The 13,259-nt window shown below is 42.5% G+C and overlaps 1 protein-coding gene across 1 annotated transcript in view; it reads right to left on the bottom strand.

The window, feature by feature from the left end:
• The window catches only part of LOC116514750 (interleukin-1 receptor type 1-like), a 40,610-nt gene that overhangs the window by 19,421 nt on the left and 7,930 nt on the right, over positions 1 to 13,259 (bottom strand). Inside the window, exons 2-4 of the mRNA XM_032226436.1 lie at positions 9,500 to 9,563; positions 1,872 to 2,079; positions 692 to 872 (exon numbers count right to left, since the gene is read on the bottom strand). Of these exons, the coding sequence (XP_032082327.1) occupies positions 692 to 872; positions 1,872 to 2,079; positions 9,500 to 9,560 (450 nt within the window). The 5' untranslated portion in view covers positions 9,561 to 9,563. The remainder of the gene's footprint in view (positions 1 to 691; positions 873 to 1,871; positions 2,080 to 9,499; positions 9,564 to 13,259) is intronic.

The raw sequence follows: 13,259 nt of genomic DNA, 5'->3' as shown, positions 1-13,259 counted from the left end.
AAGCATTGGAAAGATTCTATGGATAGAAATCCTGAATTGTAAAAATTGTAAAAAAAATTCTGAAGTTGAAAAATTCTGAAATATGAGACAACAATCAAGCATCCAAACACACAGACACACTATCAGAGAAGAAAAAGGAAAAGCACCCAATGAAAACAAGGAACTATTAGATAGAGACTTCCTCATCTGAAATATTTGTTTATATATTTTTCTTGTTAAATAAGGATGAGAACTTTTATAGCTATTTACAGACCCACTTTTGTACATATTTTTTTTGTTATTGTTACTGTTGGATGCATATATTTTTTTCTTTTTTTGTTTTGTATTTTAATCCCATTATGATAAAACATAATAAATATATACATGAAAAAAGAACTGATAAACAAAAGGGACAAGTCTTTAGAAAAACTTAAGGAGAGCCTTATAGTAAAAGAAAAAAATATCATAGAATAATCAATGTATGTGTATCAGTGTGTGAGTTTGGAAAGCTAAAACTCAGAATGATCCAAGATGTGCAGTGAACACTAGTTAACAAAAAAAGGTTATTTGGTTATGCATGGAGTAAGGGGAAATTCAAGTAAACAGCTAGTCCAAAGGTTGTAGAATATGACAAGTTAATGATGTTCAAAATGGAAAAGATACGGTAAACTGCTTAATTGTTTTGCTTCTGTCTTTATGGAAAAGGACTTACCTTATACCATTGTAAAGCAAAAGGAGCATTTTCATCATTTCTGAAATTTTGAAGATCTGGACAAGTCAGCTTCCCATTGTATTCTAATATAAGACTCTGTTCAAAAACCATTCCTTCATTAAAACATAGTCCAACACTATTCTCAAACACTATTAGGGATCTGTTAAATGTCGTGGAATTACTGAAATAAAAATGAGAGTGATTGGCATCAAATTATTTAATATTTAGGAAAAAAACAATTATATCAATTAAGAGTTGGATACACTTCTAAAAATACGAGCAGATCTTGGACCAAGATACATTAAAGCATAGGTTAACAACTTTTTGTACCAATTCAATTTCTTATATTTAATTTACTGGTTTCAGGAATACATAAAACCAATAAAGTTCTGTTGTTATAAAAAATTTAGCTAGAAATAAGACTCCAATCATTCAGAAGTGTTTACTCTCATCTAAGCGTTAAACTATTAAAGAAGCATGGTCATTTTAATCTTCTACCAAGTATTGTTTGAACTCAAATTCTACACAATTAAAGCTAAACATTAGTATCAATAAACAAGATCAATATATTAATTTTATATTTTCTTCTCATTATCCTTTCCATTTTCCAAATGCTAAATCTAATGTCAAGTACTACTGTAATTATAATGTTGGAGCGCAGTCAAGTTATGTCCCTGCTCGTTGGTAGAGTTCATGGGAAATTTTAAAGAAAGTCACGGTTTCTTACTTGGATCAATCTCTGGTTTAGAATTGTTCTTATGGTGTACATCCTTGATCTCCCACAGAAAATGTGAGATATACAGGTAGTCCTTGACTTATGACCACAATTGAGCCCAATGGTTCCATTTTATGACCTTCTTGTTCAGTGAATCACTCAATTGTTAAGTTAGTAACACAATTATTGAATCTGGCTTCCCCATTGACTTTGCTTGTCAGAAAATCACAAAAGGTAACCCATGGCCCAGGACACTGCAACCATCATAAATAATGCCGGTTGCCAAGCAATCAAATTTTGAACATATGATCATGGGACTGCTATAATGGTCAAAAGTGTGAAATATAGTCATAAAGTTACTTTTTCAGCGCCATTGTAACTTTGAATGGTCACTAAATTAATTATTGTAAGTTGGAACTACTTGCAAAGGCAATGAATAAATAATGAATAAATAAACTGACTTACTGAATGCAGTGATACATTCCAGAATCTTCTAGTTTTGCAGGATAAAACCAAAGCAAATTTGCCTGCTGATAAACCCGGGAGCTGTTATCTGTAGTTATAGGCATCTCAATATCATTTCTATACCAAGTCACATGTTTAGATTGTCTACCTTGTAGACAAGAGACAGTTCCTGGCTCTCCTTTAGGGGAAAAGCTAACAATCCCATCACCTAATAAATAAATAAATAAATAAATAAATAAATAAATAAATAAATAAATAAATAAATAAATATTACTATTTGTGTAACTATAAATATACATTGGTATTTGTATAATAGTGATTATAATAAATATATATATATAGGTATTTGTATAATAGTGATTATAATAGTATAATTGCCACATATATAAAGATTATCTATCTATTTGAAATGTGTAAGCAGATCTACAATTATTTCTACAGATCTACAAATATTTCTCAAATATTCCAGATTTGGGTTATTCATTTTGTTACAAAGAGAATAATTTGTTTACCAAAGCAACATTAAACTACACAATTAAACAAGTAAGTCTTTTTAAAGAACAGTCATTGAATTGCTATGCAACATTCTCTTCTACTGTTTCTTGCATAATTTTAAATATTTCTGCAATGTATAATAATATGAGCATTTAGGCTAAAGCAGAAGAGTTCTGCAAAGATTAGTTAGCACTGTAACTGTGATATAATATATAATACATATTAAGATGGAAAATAATTTATAATAATGCTATAAAAATATATTGTAGAATAATGGATAAAATCATATTAATAATACAAAAAAGCTCAATGTGGACATATTTATTATGTACCAAACTGAGTCAGTAGGGGAAGTGGTCAGAACTCGTGTTCTAGGTTTTTAAAACAGCTGATTCTCATATATGATGACACAGATAAACCCCCAGATGGCCTCAATGACTCTCTAAAAGAATGCAAATGACCAGCTGTCTGCGAGGAGTATAAATCCTTACATTCCCCACCATCCAGTCAGAGCTGAAGAAGCCTCTTGGATGAGAAGTGAAACATCTTCAAAGAAAAACCAGAAAGTCCAGTTGAATCTTGAAACAGCACCTTTCAGACAACCATGATCTGGATGACTGAGAAAGACCGTTGGCTTACCTGAACGGTCGTTCTCAGGGCCCTGCGAGGAGAGTTATGGGTTAACACAGCCTATCTGCCCTCGGACTGAGTAATGTTTTTCTTGACCATGCCTCACTTTGCCTCCCTATTTCAGTTTAAAAACGAAAGAATAGTCGTATGATCAAATTCACAGTCAATACACAGTCATATATTTTGAAGAGAAAAATCCCCTGGGTGGGTTTGGGCTCTCCTCACAGCGCCCTGAGAACGACCGTTCAGGTAAGCCAACGGTCTTTCTCCAGTGCGCTGATTGGAGGATCGAGTCTTAATATAGCCCTGTCGGTGTGGACCACGCACAAGTCCTCCCTGACTGAGTGAGCCGCCAGTTCGGACACCCTGTGTGCAGAAGTGATAGTCACCAGAAAGGCAGTCTTGATGGTTAGGTGGCATAGACTAGACGTACGCAGAGGCTCAAATGGGGGACCCATCAGAGTCTTTAAGACTAATGGGAGGTCCCAGGACAGGTATCAGTGGACCGTCAGTGGGCTGATGTTTGCTGCGCCCTTCAGAAAGCTCTTAATCTGAGGGTGCTGGCTCAGAGAACGAGATGAAACCCTGGCCAGGATGGTCGATAGCGCTGCAACCTGACGCCTGAGCGTACTGGGTGCCAGACCCTTATCCAGACCCTCCTGTAGGAAGTCCAGGGTCTGAGGGACTGAGGCAGAAAAGTCAACAATGTCTCTAGCCTTGCACCACGATGAAAAGGCAGCCCAGGTCGCATTGTATATTCTGGTAGTGGAGGGTCTCCTGGACGCTTGTATTGTTCGTATGACCTTGTCAAAGATGTTCTGCTTCCTCAGGAGGTCCCCTTCAAGTGCCAGATGGCTAGTTGTAGCCACTGGGGGTCTGGATGACTGATGACCCCCTGGCTGAGGGAGACTTGGTCCTGAGGAATTCACCACGGTCTCTGAATGGAGAGACTGACAAGGTCTGCGTACCAGGACCTCCTGGGCCAGAACGGTGCCACCAGAAGAACTTCTGCCTGTTCAGTCAGGAGTTTGGCCACCACCTGAGGAATGAGGGGCAGAGGAGGGAGGGAGTGCATATAAGAGTTCCTGGGGCCACTCGCACCTCAGTGCATTCGTCCCCTCCGCCAACGGTGATTGGTAACAGCTGAAGAATCGTGGCAGTTGTGTGTTGGAATGTGTGGCAAAGAGGTCTACTTGTGGTTTGCTGAATCTCCTCACGATTTGTTGGAACAGGTCCGGGTACAGGCGCCAATCCGAGTGATCGATGCGCTGTCGGCTCAGCCAGTCTGCCTCCCGGTTGCTAGTTCCGGAGATGTGATCTGCTCTGAGAGAAGCCAGATGTCGCTCTGCCCACCTGCCCAGAGCCTCTGCCTCGAGCATGAGCCCCCTTGAATGGGTACCACCCTGCCTGTTTATGTGGGCTTTTGTTGCCACATTGTCTGTCATTAACAGTACATGACTCCCCTTTATCAGGCATGCAAAATGGCATAGCGCGAGTCGGGCTGCCCTCAGCTCTAGCCAGTTGATGCTGTGGGCAGCCTCTCTCTGAGACCACTGGCCCTAGGCAAGTTGACTCTGACAGTGGGCGCCCCACCCCAGAAGGCTGGCATCTGTGGTCACAACGACCCTTTCTGGCTCCTTGAACAGACAGCCCTTCACGACCGCCTTGGACCTCCACCAGGCCAGGGATCTGGTCACCTTCCGCGCATGCACCTGTGGGAGTTGCTGGTTTTCGCTCTCTGCATTGGAAGGAGAAACCATTGCAGTTCCCTGGCATGCAGTCGGGCCCAGGGGACCACCTTCAGACAGGAGATCGTGATCCCCAAAAGCTGGGACAGCTGGATGATCGGCACCGACCTGGATTGACGGCAGTAGTTCACTCTGTTCCTCTGGTCTGAGGACAGAAATACCTGGCAGGAGTTGGAATCGATGATGGCGCCCAGATGCTGTATGTGCGTGGCTGGACAGAACTGGCTCTTCTCCATGTTGACAGAGAATCCATGTTGTTGCAATGTCCGAACGGTCAGCATGACATCGTGTCGAGCCTGCTCTGGTGTGACAGAATGAATGATTATGTCATCCAAATAACATTCCAGACGGACGGAATGGTTGCGGAGATGAGCCATTACCACCACCAGGATCTTGGTAAATGTTCTGGGTGCTGACGAAAGCCCTAAGGGGAGTGCCTTGTACTGGTAGTGCTTCCCTTCGGAACAGAACCTCAGGAACCTCCTGTGGGCAGCATATGGATGGGGACATGCAGGTAGGCCTCTTTCAGATCTATCGATGTCAATAGATCCCCTTTCCTCAAGGAAGGAGTGGAGGGACTGCATCTTGAACCTCTTGTAAGCCAGATGCTGATTCAGGCTTTTCAGGTCCAAGATGGCCCTCCACCCCCCTGAGCTCTTCGGGACCGGGAACAGGATGGAATAGAAGCCCCGTCCCTCCCGAAATGGCTTCCGAAAGGAAGATTGTTGCCTCCTGGTTTCAAAAGGACTGCTTACGAAAGGGACTGGAGCCCTTATGTTCGTTCCTTTTCAAAGTGGCTGGGAGGACCTTCCGTTTGTCCTTGGTTTCTATGACAAACTTGTCCAGGGCCTCCCTGAACAACTGCCCTCCCTTGAAGGGAGCGGAAGCCAACTTCCATTTAGCCTTCATCTCAGCCTGCCAGTTCCGGAGCCATAGGAGGCGGCGAGATGTAATATTGGAAGCTAGGGCCCTGGAGGCAAACTTCGCTGCATTCAGCGAAGCATCAGCCGAGTATTCAATGGCCATAATAATTTTGGTAAGCTCATGGCACCACCTAGACCTTCTGGAAGGAGGTTTGGATCTGAGTTGTCTCAGCCAGAACAAGGAAGCTCTGGTGAAGAAAGAAGCAGAGGTGGACGCCTTAATGGCCCAGGCAGCCGCCATGTGTGTTTTGTGGCATGCCTTCTCCGACCTCTTATCTTCAGCCTTTAGACCTTCTGGAAGGTCAGCAGGTAGGTTAGAATTGGATGTCAAGGACACTACTGGAGCATCTACTCCAGGAAATTTCAGGATGTCTTCCATATTCCCCGCTACAGAATAAAGGGACTTATCCCCTCCACTGGGGTTGGTCAGGGTGCCGGGCTGGACCCATTGACGCTGAACGACATCCATGAAGAGGTCGGGTACAGGGATAAGCTCCTGGGTAGGAACCGTTTCCTTGAACAGTCCATGTTTATGGTCCTTGGAGGACGCAGTAGTCTGATCAGGATTTGGTTTGGGGATGGAGCCTAGCTCGGTTGCCGCCATGGCCTTGTGAAGTATAGACGTAAACAAGGATGGCTTAAAAAGGCCAGTAAAGGCCAGCTTTTCAGGGGGCAGGTCTTTGTCCTCTGAAAGCACGAATCCCTCAGCCCCTTCTTCCTCCGAGCTAGAGGATTCAGAGGCTGATGACATAGGAGGGGAATTCGGCTCCTTAGAGGTGGAGGTCTTGGTCTGATGTTTGGCCTTGGGAGCCCTGGATTTTCAGGAATCTCTCTGTTTAATGCCCTCCGCAATGCCCTGGGAGATGGCCAGAGAGATCACTTCCCTCATTTCAGCTGACAATGCTGGGCTCTTGCCCTCCCTCACGTGATGTTTGCTGGTGTGCCTATGGCGCCTAGCCTTGCCCGAGCTGGAGTCCTCCTGTTCGGGCAAGATGCTCTGGAAGGATTCCCTTTCCTCCCTGATAGAGGAACTGGGTGAATCAGGATAGCCCCAGGAAGTCTCTGGTGAGGGATCTCTGGACCTATAGTCCTCTACAGAGGGATATCTACTGCCCCTGAAAGAAGGAGACTCAGCCTCCTCGCCCCTAAGAGAGGGACCCATGGGAGAGCGATCCCCATGGTCTGAGGGAGAACATTCCTTGTGGTGATGAAGGACTTTAGGCTCCACCGCCTTATGGGAACGAGAGCTCTTTGGCCTTTTCTGGAGGCACTGAAGGTCCCGGGGAGGACTTCCTGCTGGCGCCCCTACTCCCTTTTCCTCCCTTGGGTAAGGAATCCAGTCTACTGTGCTTGCTGGAGGCCTTGCCTGCTGTTCCTGTGCCTCCCTGCATTCCTCAGCCATGCTGCAGCAGGGCACAAGTTAAGGCCTGGCTGGAAACTATCGCACAGTGAAAGGGCACCGACGCTGGCCAGCTGGCTCAAGCGCATCCGCAGATGCTCCTGGAAGAAAGGGCCGCCTGCTGGATGGATTCCTTCCCCCTACCGTCCTCGGATCCCCGAGACTTAGCTGAGGAGTGTAAGGCTAGCTGGCGCCCCAGACTAGCCTCACACCCCCGGCGGCACTCTGCGGCTGAGAGGAAGCTTAATCTGCTGTTCCTGGCCTGCTTTTTCGGTCCTCGTTCTCCGGAGCTCCTGAGCGTCCGCACGCAGCAGCAGGCTTCTTTGGAGTGACCAAAATGGCGGCTGGTGAGCGCGCAGCCTCCACCCGCAAAATTTGCTGTCACTCAAGCAAACGCGTGTGAAGTGGCAGAAACGGTCGCCGCTGTTGCCAGGCAGAATAGAGCCACAGCCAGCGGCTAACGCCCGCAAGGCCCTGGGATAGTAGCGGTTGGGAACCCCGAGAACGGGACACCGGTGCGGTCCCTTCCCCCCTCGCCCGCCAGCAGGAGCCGGTCAAGCGACTCACTCGCCCTGTGCCGCTTGCGACCAGCGGAAGACAGGAACTGCCCCGGGATTCCTCTCAGCAGATTCAGACCAAACGCTTGAAATGAGTCTTGTAGACAGGTCTTGAGAAGAACTAGTGGTCAATTTGGTGTTGGGAACCCCAGTCTATCTGTCCTTGGACTGGAGAACCCCCAAAGCAGTCCTAATGGGCAGACAGAGTTTTTAAACTGAACATAGGGAGGCAAAGGGAGGCGTGGTCAAGAAAAACATTACTCAGTCCAAGGGCAGATAGGCTGTGTTAACCCACACTTGGACTCTCCAAGCAGCGCACTGGAGAATCTCCATAGACATAAACCTTTTCCTACATTCATTTTCCATGAAGCAGCAGGAAAAAGCAGATTATGTAGGCAGTGAGAAGAAATTAGGAGTGGCCTATGATGATCTTATTCTCTAGAGTAGGCAACCTATCTTACAGCCTTCCAATCGAAATAATAAACACCAAGACAACCTACAGGCTTTGTTTGATGTATTATCTGTCCCTCTGCCCAATAAACTCAATCTCTGAATAATCAGGAAGGTATCTTAAATGATACTGAAATTTCCTTTTGCACATCCATACTGGCTACTTCGTTGGCAGTATGGCTACCACAGCAACCTTGAATCAGTTCAAATTACTTCATTCATTGACCAAAAGTCAAATTGAAGAGATTACAGTATATCAATCTCAACAGGGAGATTATATCAATCTGAACAGTTTATAGTTCAGCTGCCACAAATCACTACTTGGTGACATTTAGATTTACTGAGATGCAGGACTGTGGAGGAAGAAAATGTTGATTAACTTTAGTCCAAATTTTTGAAATGTTTCCTTGATGACATTTGGGGTTTTCCTTTAATCACAGCCAAAAGAACTCCCTAATTTTAAAGTATGAAGCAGTTGAAGTAACATCATATAATTGACAGAAAACATAGAATAGGAAGTGATTATATATAGTTTACAGAAAAGATGGCGGTTATTAAAGCAGTAAGTTCTCCTTCATTGGAGAAGGAGACATCCTACAGTGACTGGACGACTTCTAAGATCCCCATCAATTCCTTAATTCTACATGCCAATGACCATTTGAAAATGTATGTTATCATGGCATAACAACAATGAAAATTTAAGAGCAGGGCATTCTTTCAGCCCCATCATCTTTATCAGCATATCTGAATCTCTCAGTCAGAATTCCCTGCCAAAGAAGCAAGAAGATGATAAAACTAGCCCTTCCATCTTAACCACCGGCAAAACATTTTTATTTAGGTTATGCCTACACACATGATGCTATCTGCCTGATTCAAATGTTTTTGTTTTTAATTTATTGTTATTTTAATTACCCTTTGAATGGAAATTATTGGAGAAAATGGATATAAATTAAATACCTATGAAAAATGGGCCATTATACCAGCAAGAACAAAAATATAGTTCTTATTCAAATGGTTAAAATGTATTCAAAGTATTTAAAGAATAAATGTATTTTAACAATTAATTACTATAAGATCATCTTCTTAATCTTTTCTACTTTTTTAAATAATGAGTTCACTTTATATTACAGAATTGTGAGAAGGATTATTACAGGAAAAACAAACCTGCATCTTATTTTAAATACAGAAGAAACTCAAAATGAGACATGGAGCTCTAAACTTCCTCTCATATGCACTGATTTTCAATTGTACTCTTTTCCTATATTGCCAGAAGAACCACACTTCATGAGACATGAATGGTGGGTGTGCATATGCAAGTGAAAATAAACAAGCCATATAGGAGTCTAGTTAACTGTTGGGAAAAACTCAAATGTTATTATGTGACACTCACTGTGCTATAAGACAGAAAGAAATATAGTATACTTACAACAGCTGAAATGGGAATGAATGAGATAAATCCAAGTAGTAAGCCACAATGCAGAAAACATCTCCTAAAGAAATGAAAATACATTTAAATGTGTGTTGACATATTTTATTTCTGTGTGTGTGCCTGTACACACACACACACACACACACACACACACACACACACACATGTTGTTTCCCTGAAAATAAGCCCTCCCCCAAAATATTTAAATGCATGCACAGCTGGTCCCTGCCATTTCCTCTGGTTGCTTGCCACACAAACAACACCAGATGAGTAGGCGAGGCCGGGGTGTGGGGGGAAGGGATGGGGAACATGCCCCACGTACCCCATACGCCCTTACCTAACAGCTGCTCCTGCAACCCTAGCCATCATGCCCCTTCGGTCATGCTAATGGCCGCCGCAAAAAGTGTGGCAGGATGCCAGCTGTGCTGGTATGATGAAGCTCATGGTGGTGTTGCAGTTCATGCGTGCAATGGCACAACAAGCCTTGCAGAGTCCTGCTCCAAGAGGCAGCAGCAGGACCTGTCTGGGCAGTGCCAGCCAGCTGCTCATCAGCAGGCTGCTCTCCTGCCCAGGTCTGGCCACAAGCGACACCGGCAGGCAACAAGGTGCATGGCCGGTGTGAAGAACAGGAAGGCGGAAGCAGTGATGGGACATTTAGTCGCAGCAGCATGGCTGGGCCAACGGCATGGTGCAGATCCTGGGAAGCATGGCTGGAAGCGTGTGCACAGCCTCATGGGCGAACAGCTGATGAATGGCTGTGTTGTCCTGTCACAGCAGTGTAACACAGCAGCAGTATATATCATATATACCAAGCTCAGAGAGCATCAAGGACTCCACACTGCATCCCTGAGCTACAAATATTCTCTTCTATCAGTAACTAACATGCTCACCTCCTATATGACCACTAGCCATGCTGCTTTATCACTTGAAAATGATATAGGCAGAAACATTCTATTATTTTATATGCTATTGGTTTAATGCTTTTAATTAATACCCAAACATAAAACATAAAAAACTCTTTGGAGTCCACAACTTAATACCAAAAAAAAAAAAAAAACCTAATCTGAAATTTAAAGTTATGAAATTAGTTAAGCACAAATTCTAAGGATATAAAACTTGCCTCTGCTTTTCCCAGCCCCTCAAATCTGCTGACTGTAGTAATGAACTGAGGAAGCTTCTTGGATGACTAGTGAAACATCTTCAAGGAAAAATAAAGTCCAGTTGCCTTTTGAAAAAGCACTTCTGGAGCAACCAGTGACCCTGTGCGTAATCTAGGGGTTTTCCTGGACTCATTCAGGAAATAGTCCATTTCCTGGACTATTATCCTGCTCGAAGAGGAGGTAGCATTCATGGTCAGGAGGGCCTTTATGCAACTGTGCGTTGTGGGCCAGTTACATCCTTTCTTGGTCCAACAATCCCTACTCACAGTCACTCATGCCCTAGTCCAGTGATGGCGAACCTAGAGCACGTGTGCCACAGGTGGCATGCAAAACCAGATTTGGTGGCATGGCAGCCTTTAGCTCCGGCGCGCCAGATGATTTTCGGCCTTCTGGAGGGCCAGGGGACGCCGTTTTTGCCCTCCCCAGGCAATGGTTGGGCCATTGGGTTGTTTCTCACCCTTCCCAGGCTCCGGAGGCTTTCCTGAAGCCTGGGAAGCAGGATAACGGCCTGACGGACAAACCGGAAGTTCGTTTTGTTCAAACTGGAAGTTTGATTTTGTTATATCATACTATAGCAATAGCAGTAGCACTTAGACTTATCTACCGCTTCATAGTGCTGTACAGTCCTCTCTAAGTGGTTTACAGAGTCAGCATATTGCCCCCAACAATCTGGGTCCTTATTTTACCGACCTCGGAAGGATGGAGGGATGAGTCAATATTAAGCCTGGTGAGATTCTATCTGCCAAACTGCTGGCAGCCAGTAATCAGCAGAAGTAGCCTCCAGTACTGCACTCTAACCACTGTGCCACCGCAGTGGTTAGAGTGCAGTAATAAATATTAATTTAATTCTTTTTGTTAGTTTTTATTGTTTTAAATCTGGTTTTATATTCTGTAAGCCACCTGGAGTCACCATGGATGAGTAGGCGGCAATATAAATTCAACAAATAAAATAAATAAAATAAATAAATAAACCATGACTGACCTGAATGACTGAAAATCTCCATAAACAATTGTACTAATGAATTTTGGTGGGATAGCTTAGTATCATTTTGAGAAAGGAAGCCCCTCATCTCTATGGTGAAGATCCTAAAATAGGTTTATTATAGTTTTGAAACAGAAGAAAAAACTAATCCCTCAGAAGTCCAAGAAGGTTTTAGTCAATGCAATATTACATTCCATGTTCCATCTGTTTTACATCACTCACTAATTGTCCATAGCTTCAATTCCCTGCAATTTCTATCTATCAAATTAGTAAAAAGGAGACTTTCCAATTTAATATTTGAAAAAGCATTGCTTCCAATTAACAACGGCATCATATTTGGCACATGCAACAAAATAAGAGTACCATAGATTTATTTGCACATTCATAAGAGAAAGTAATACTACAGGTTAGCTGGCCCTAGGGTGTTTAGGGCTTTAAAGATTGTATCTATACTAAATGAAGGTGTCCCAGTAATGGAAATGTTCAAACAAAATAACTACTTTTCATATCATAGCCTAACCTACTTTACAGGACTAAGAACAAAATGTAACCAAACTAGATAAATAGCCATTTGCAAAAGTAAAGGTAGACCTTTAAGGAAATTTCTGACTTTTTTTGATAATAAGTTTCTTATTCAGAAAAGATTAGGGGAAAGTGAATATGTAACCTTGAAATTTTCAATATAAATACAAATTAAAACATTGTGTGTTTGAATGCTTATCTGGGAATTTAAGAAAGTGTGTTAATGAATTCAGTATAGTAATATGCAGAATTATAAGATGGGAGAAGCTAATGAGGAAAGGCTCTCCAGATATGTATAAGATACTAAAATAAGGGTCAATAAAAGTACAACTGAAAGCAGAAACAGATGTGTAAAATAACAACAAAAACTGAAGTATCTGTACAAAAAAAGTAATGAGGTAATAGGAAAAAATAAAGGAAGAAGACACAGAAATAATGTGGAACTCTAGACATGGTGCCAGAATATTGAAAGAACGTTTTTAAATATGCTAATACTAAATATTGGATATATTATACCAGCTGTTCAACAGTGGTGGCAAAACACAAATATGTAAATATAACAGAGAAAAGACCGTTAGAGAAAAGATATACTCAGTTTTGCCTTGAGCTTCTGCAAAAGCAGCAGCATTTTAGTCCAAGACAGAATTGCTACAAAACAACTTAATATTTGTCAATTTTTGTATACTAGACATGGTTCGATATATTTTAAAAATAACAGAATATTTTTTTTACCAAAAAAAAAAAAAAATCCATAGAGAATTCAAGAAAGGATACATGGCACAGACATAGATTAACAGGAACACACTCCTCTGTGAAAGAATGTCGGTGAAATCCAATTCCTTAGCTAAAACAAAAGGGTTATTTCAAAATGATTAAAAAATCTGGGAAGGCATCAGAAAGTGTTGTAACAATGGAAAAATTTAATTACCCTCATAGTTATCAGAAAAGAAGGACAGTTGGTCACTACAAAGATACAGTAAGTAGTTATGGTATGGTGCAAAAGTTATTATCTAACCAAGAATAATTACTGCAGTGCACTTAAATCTTTGGAGAAAATTAGATGTGAGATTTATTATAGTAAAGAAACTGAAAA

Source organism: Thamnophis elegans, chromosome 11 (genome assembly GCF_009769535.1).
Source record: "Thamnophis elegans isolate rThaEle1 chromosome 11, rThaEle1.pri, whole genome shotgun sequence".
NCBI lineage: Eukaryota > Metazoa > Chordata > Lepidosauria > Squamata > Colubridae > Thamnophis > Thamnophis elegans.
This window is presented reverse-complemented; position numbering and strand designations above follow the sequence as displayed.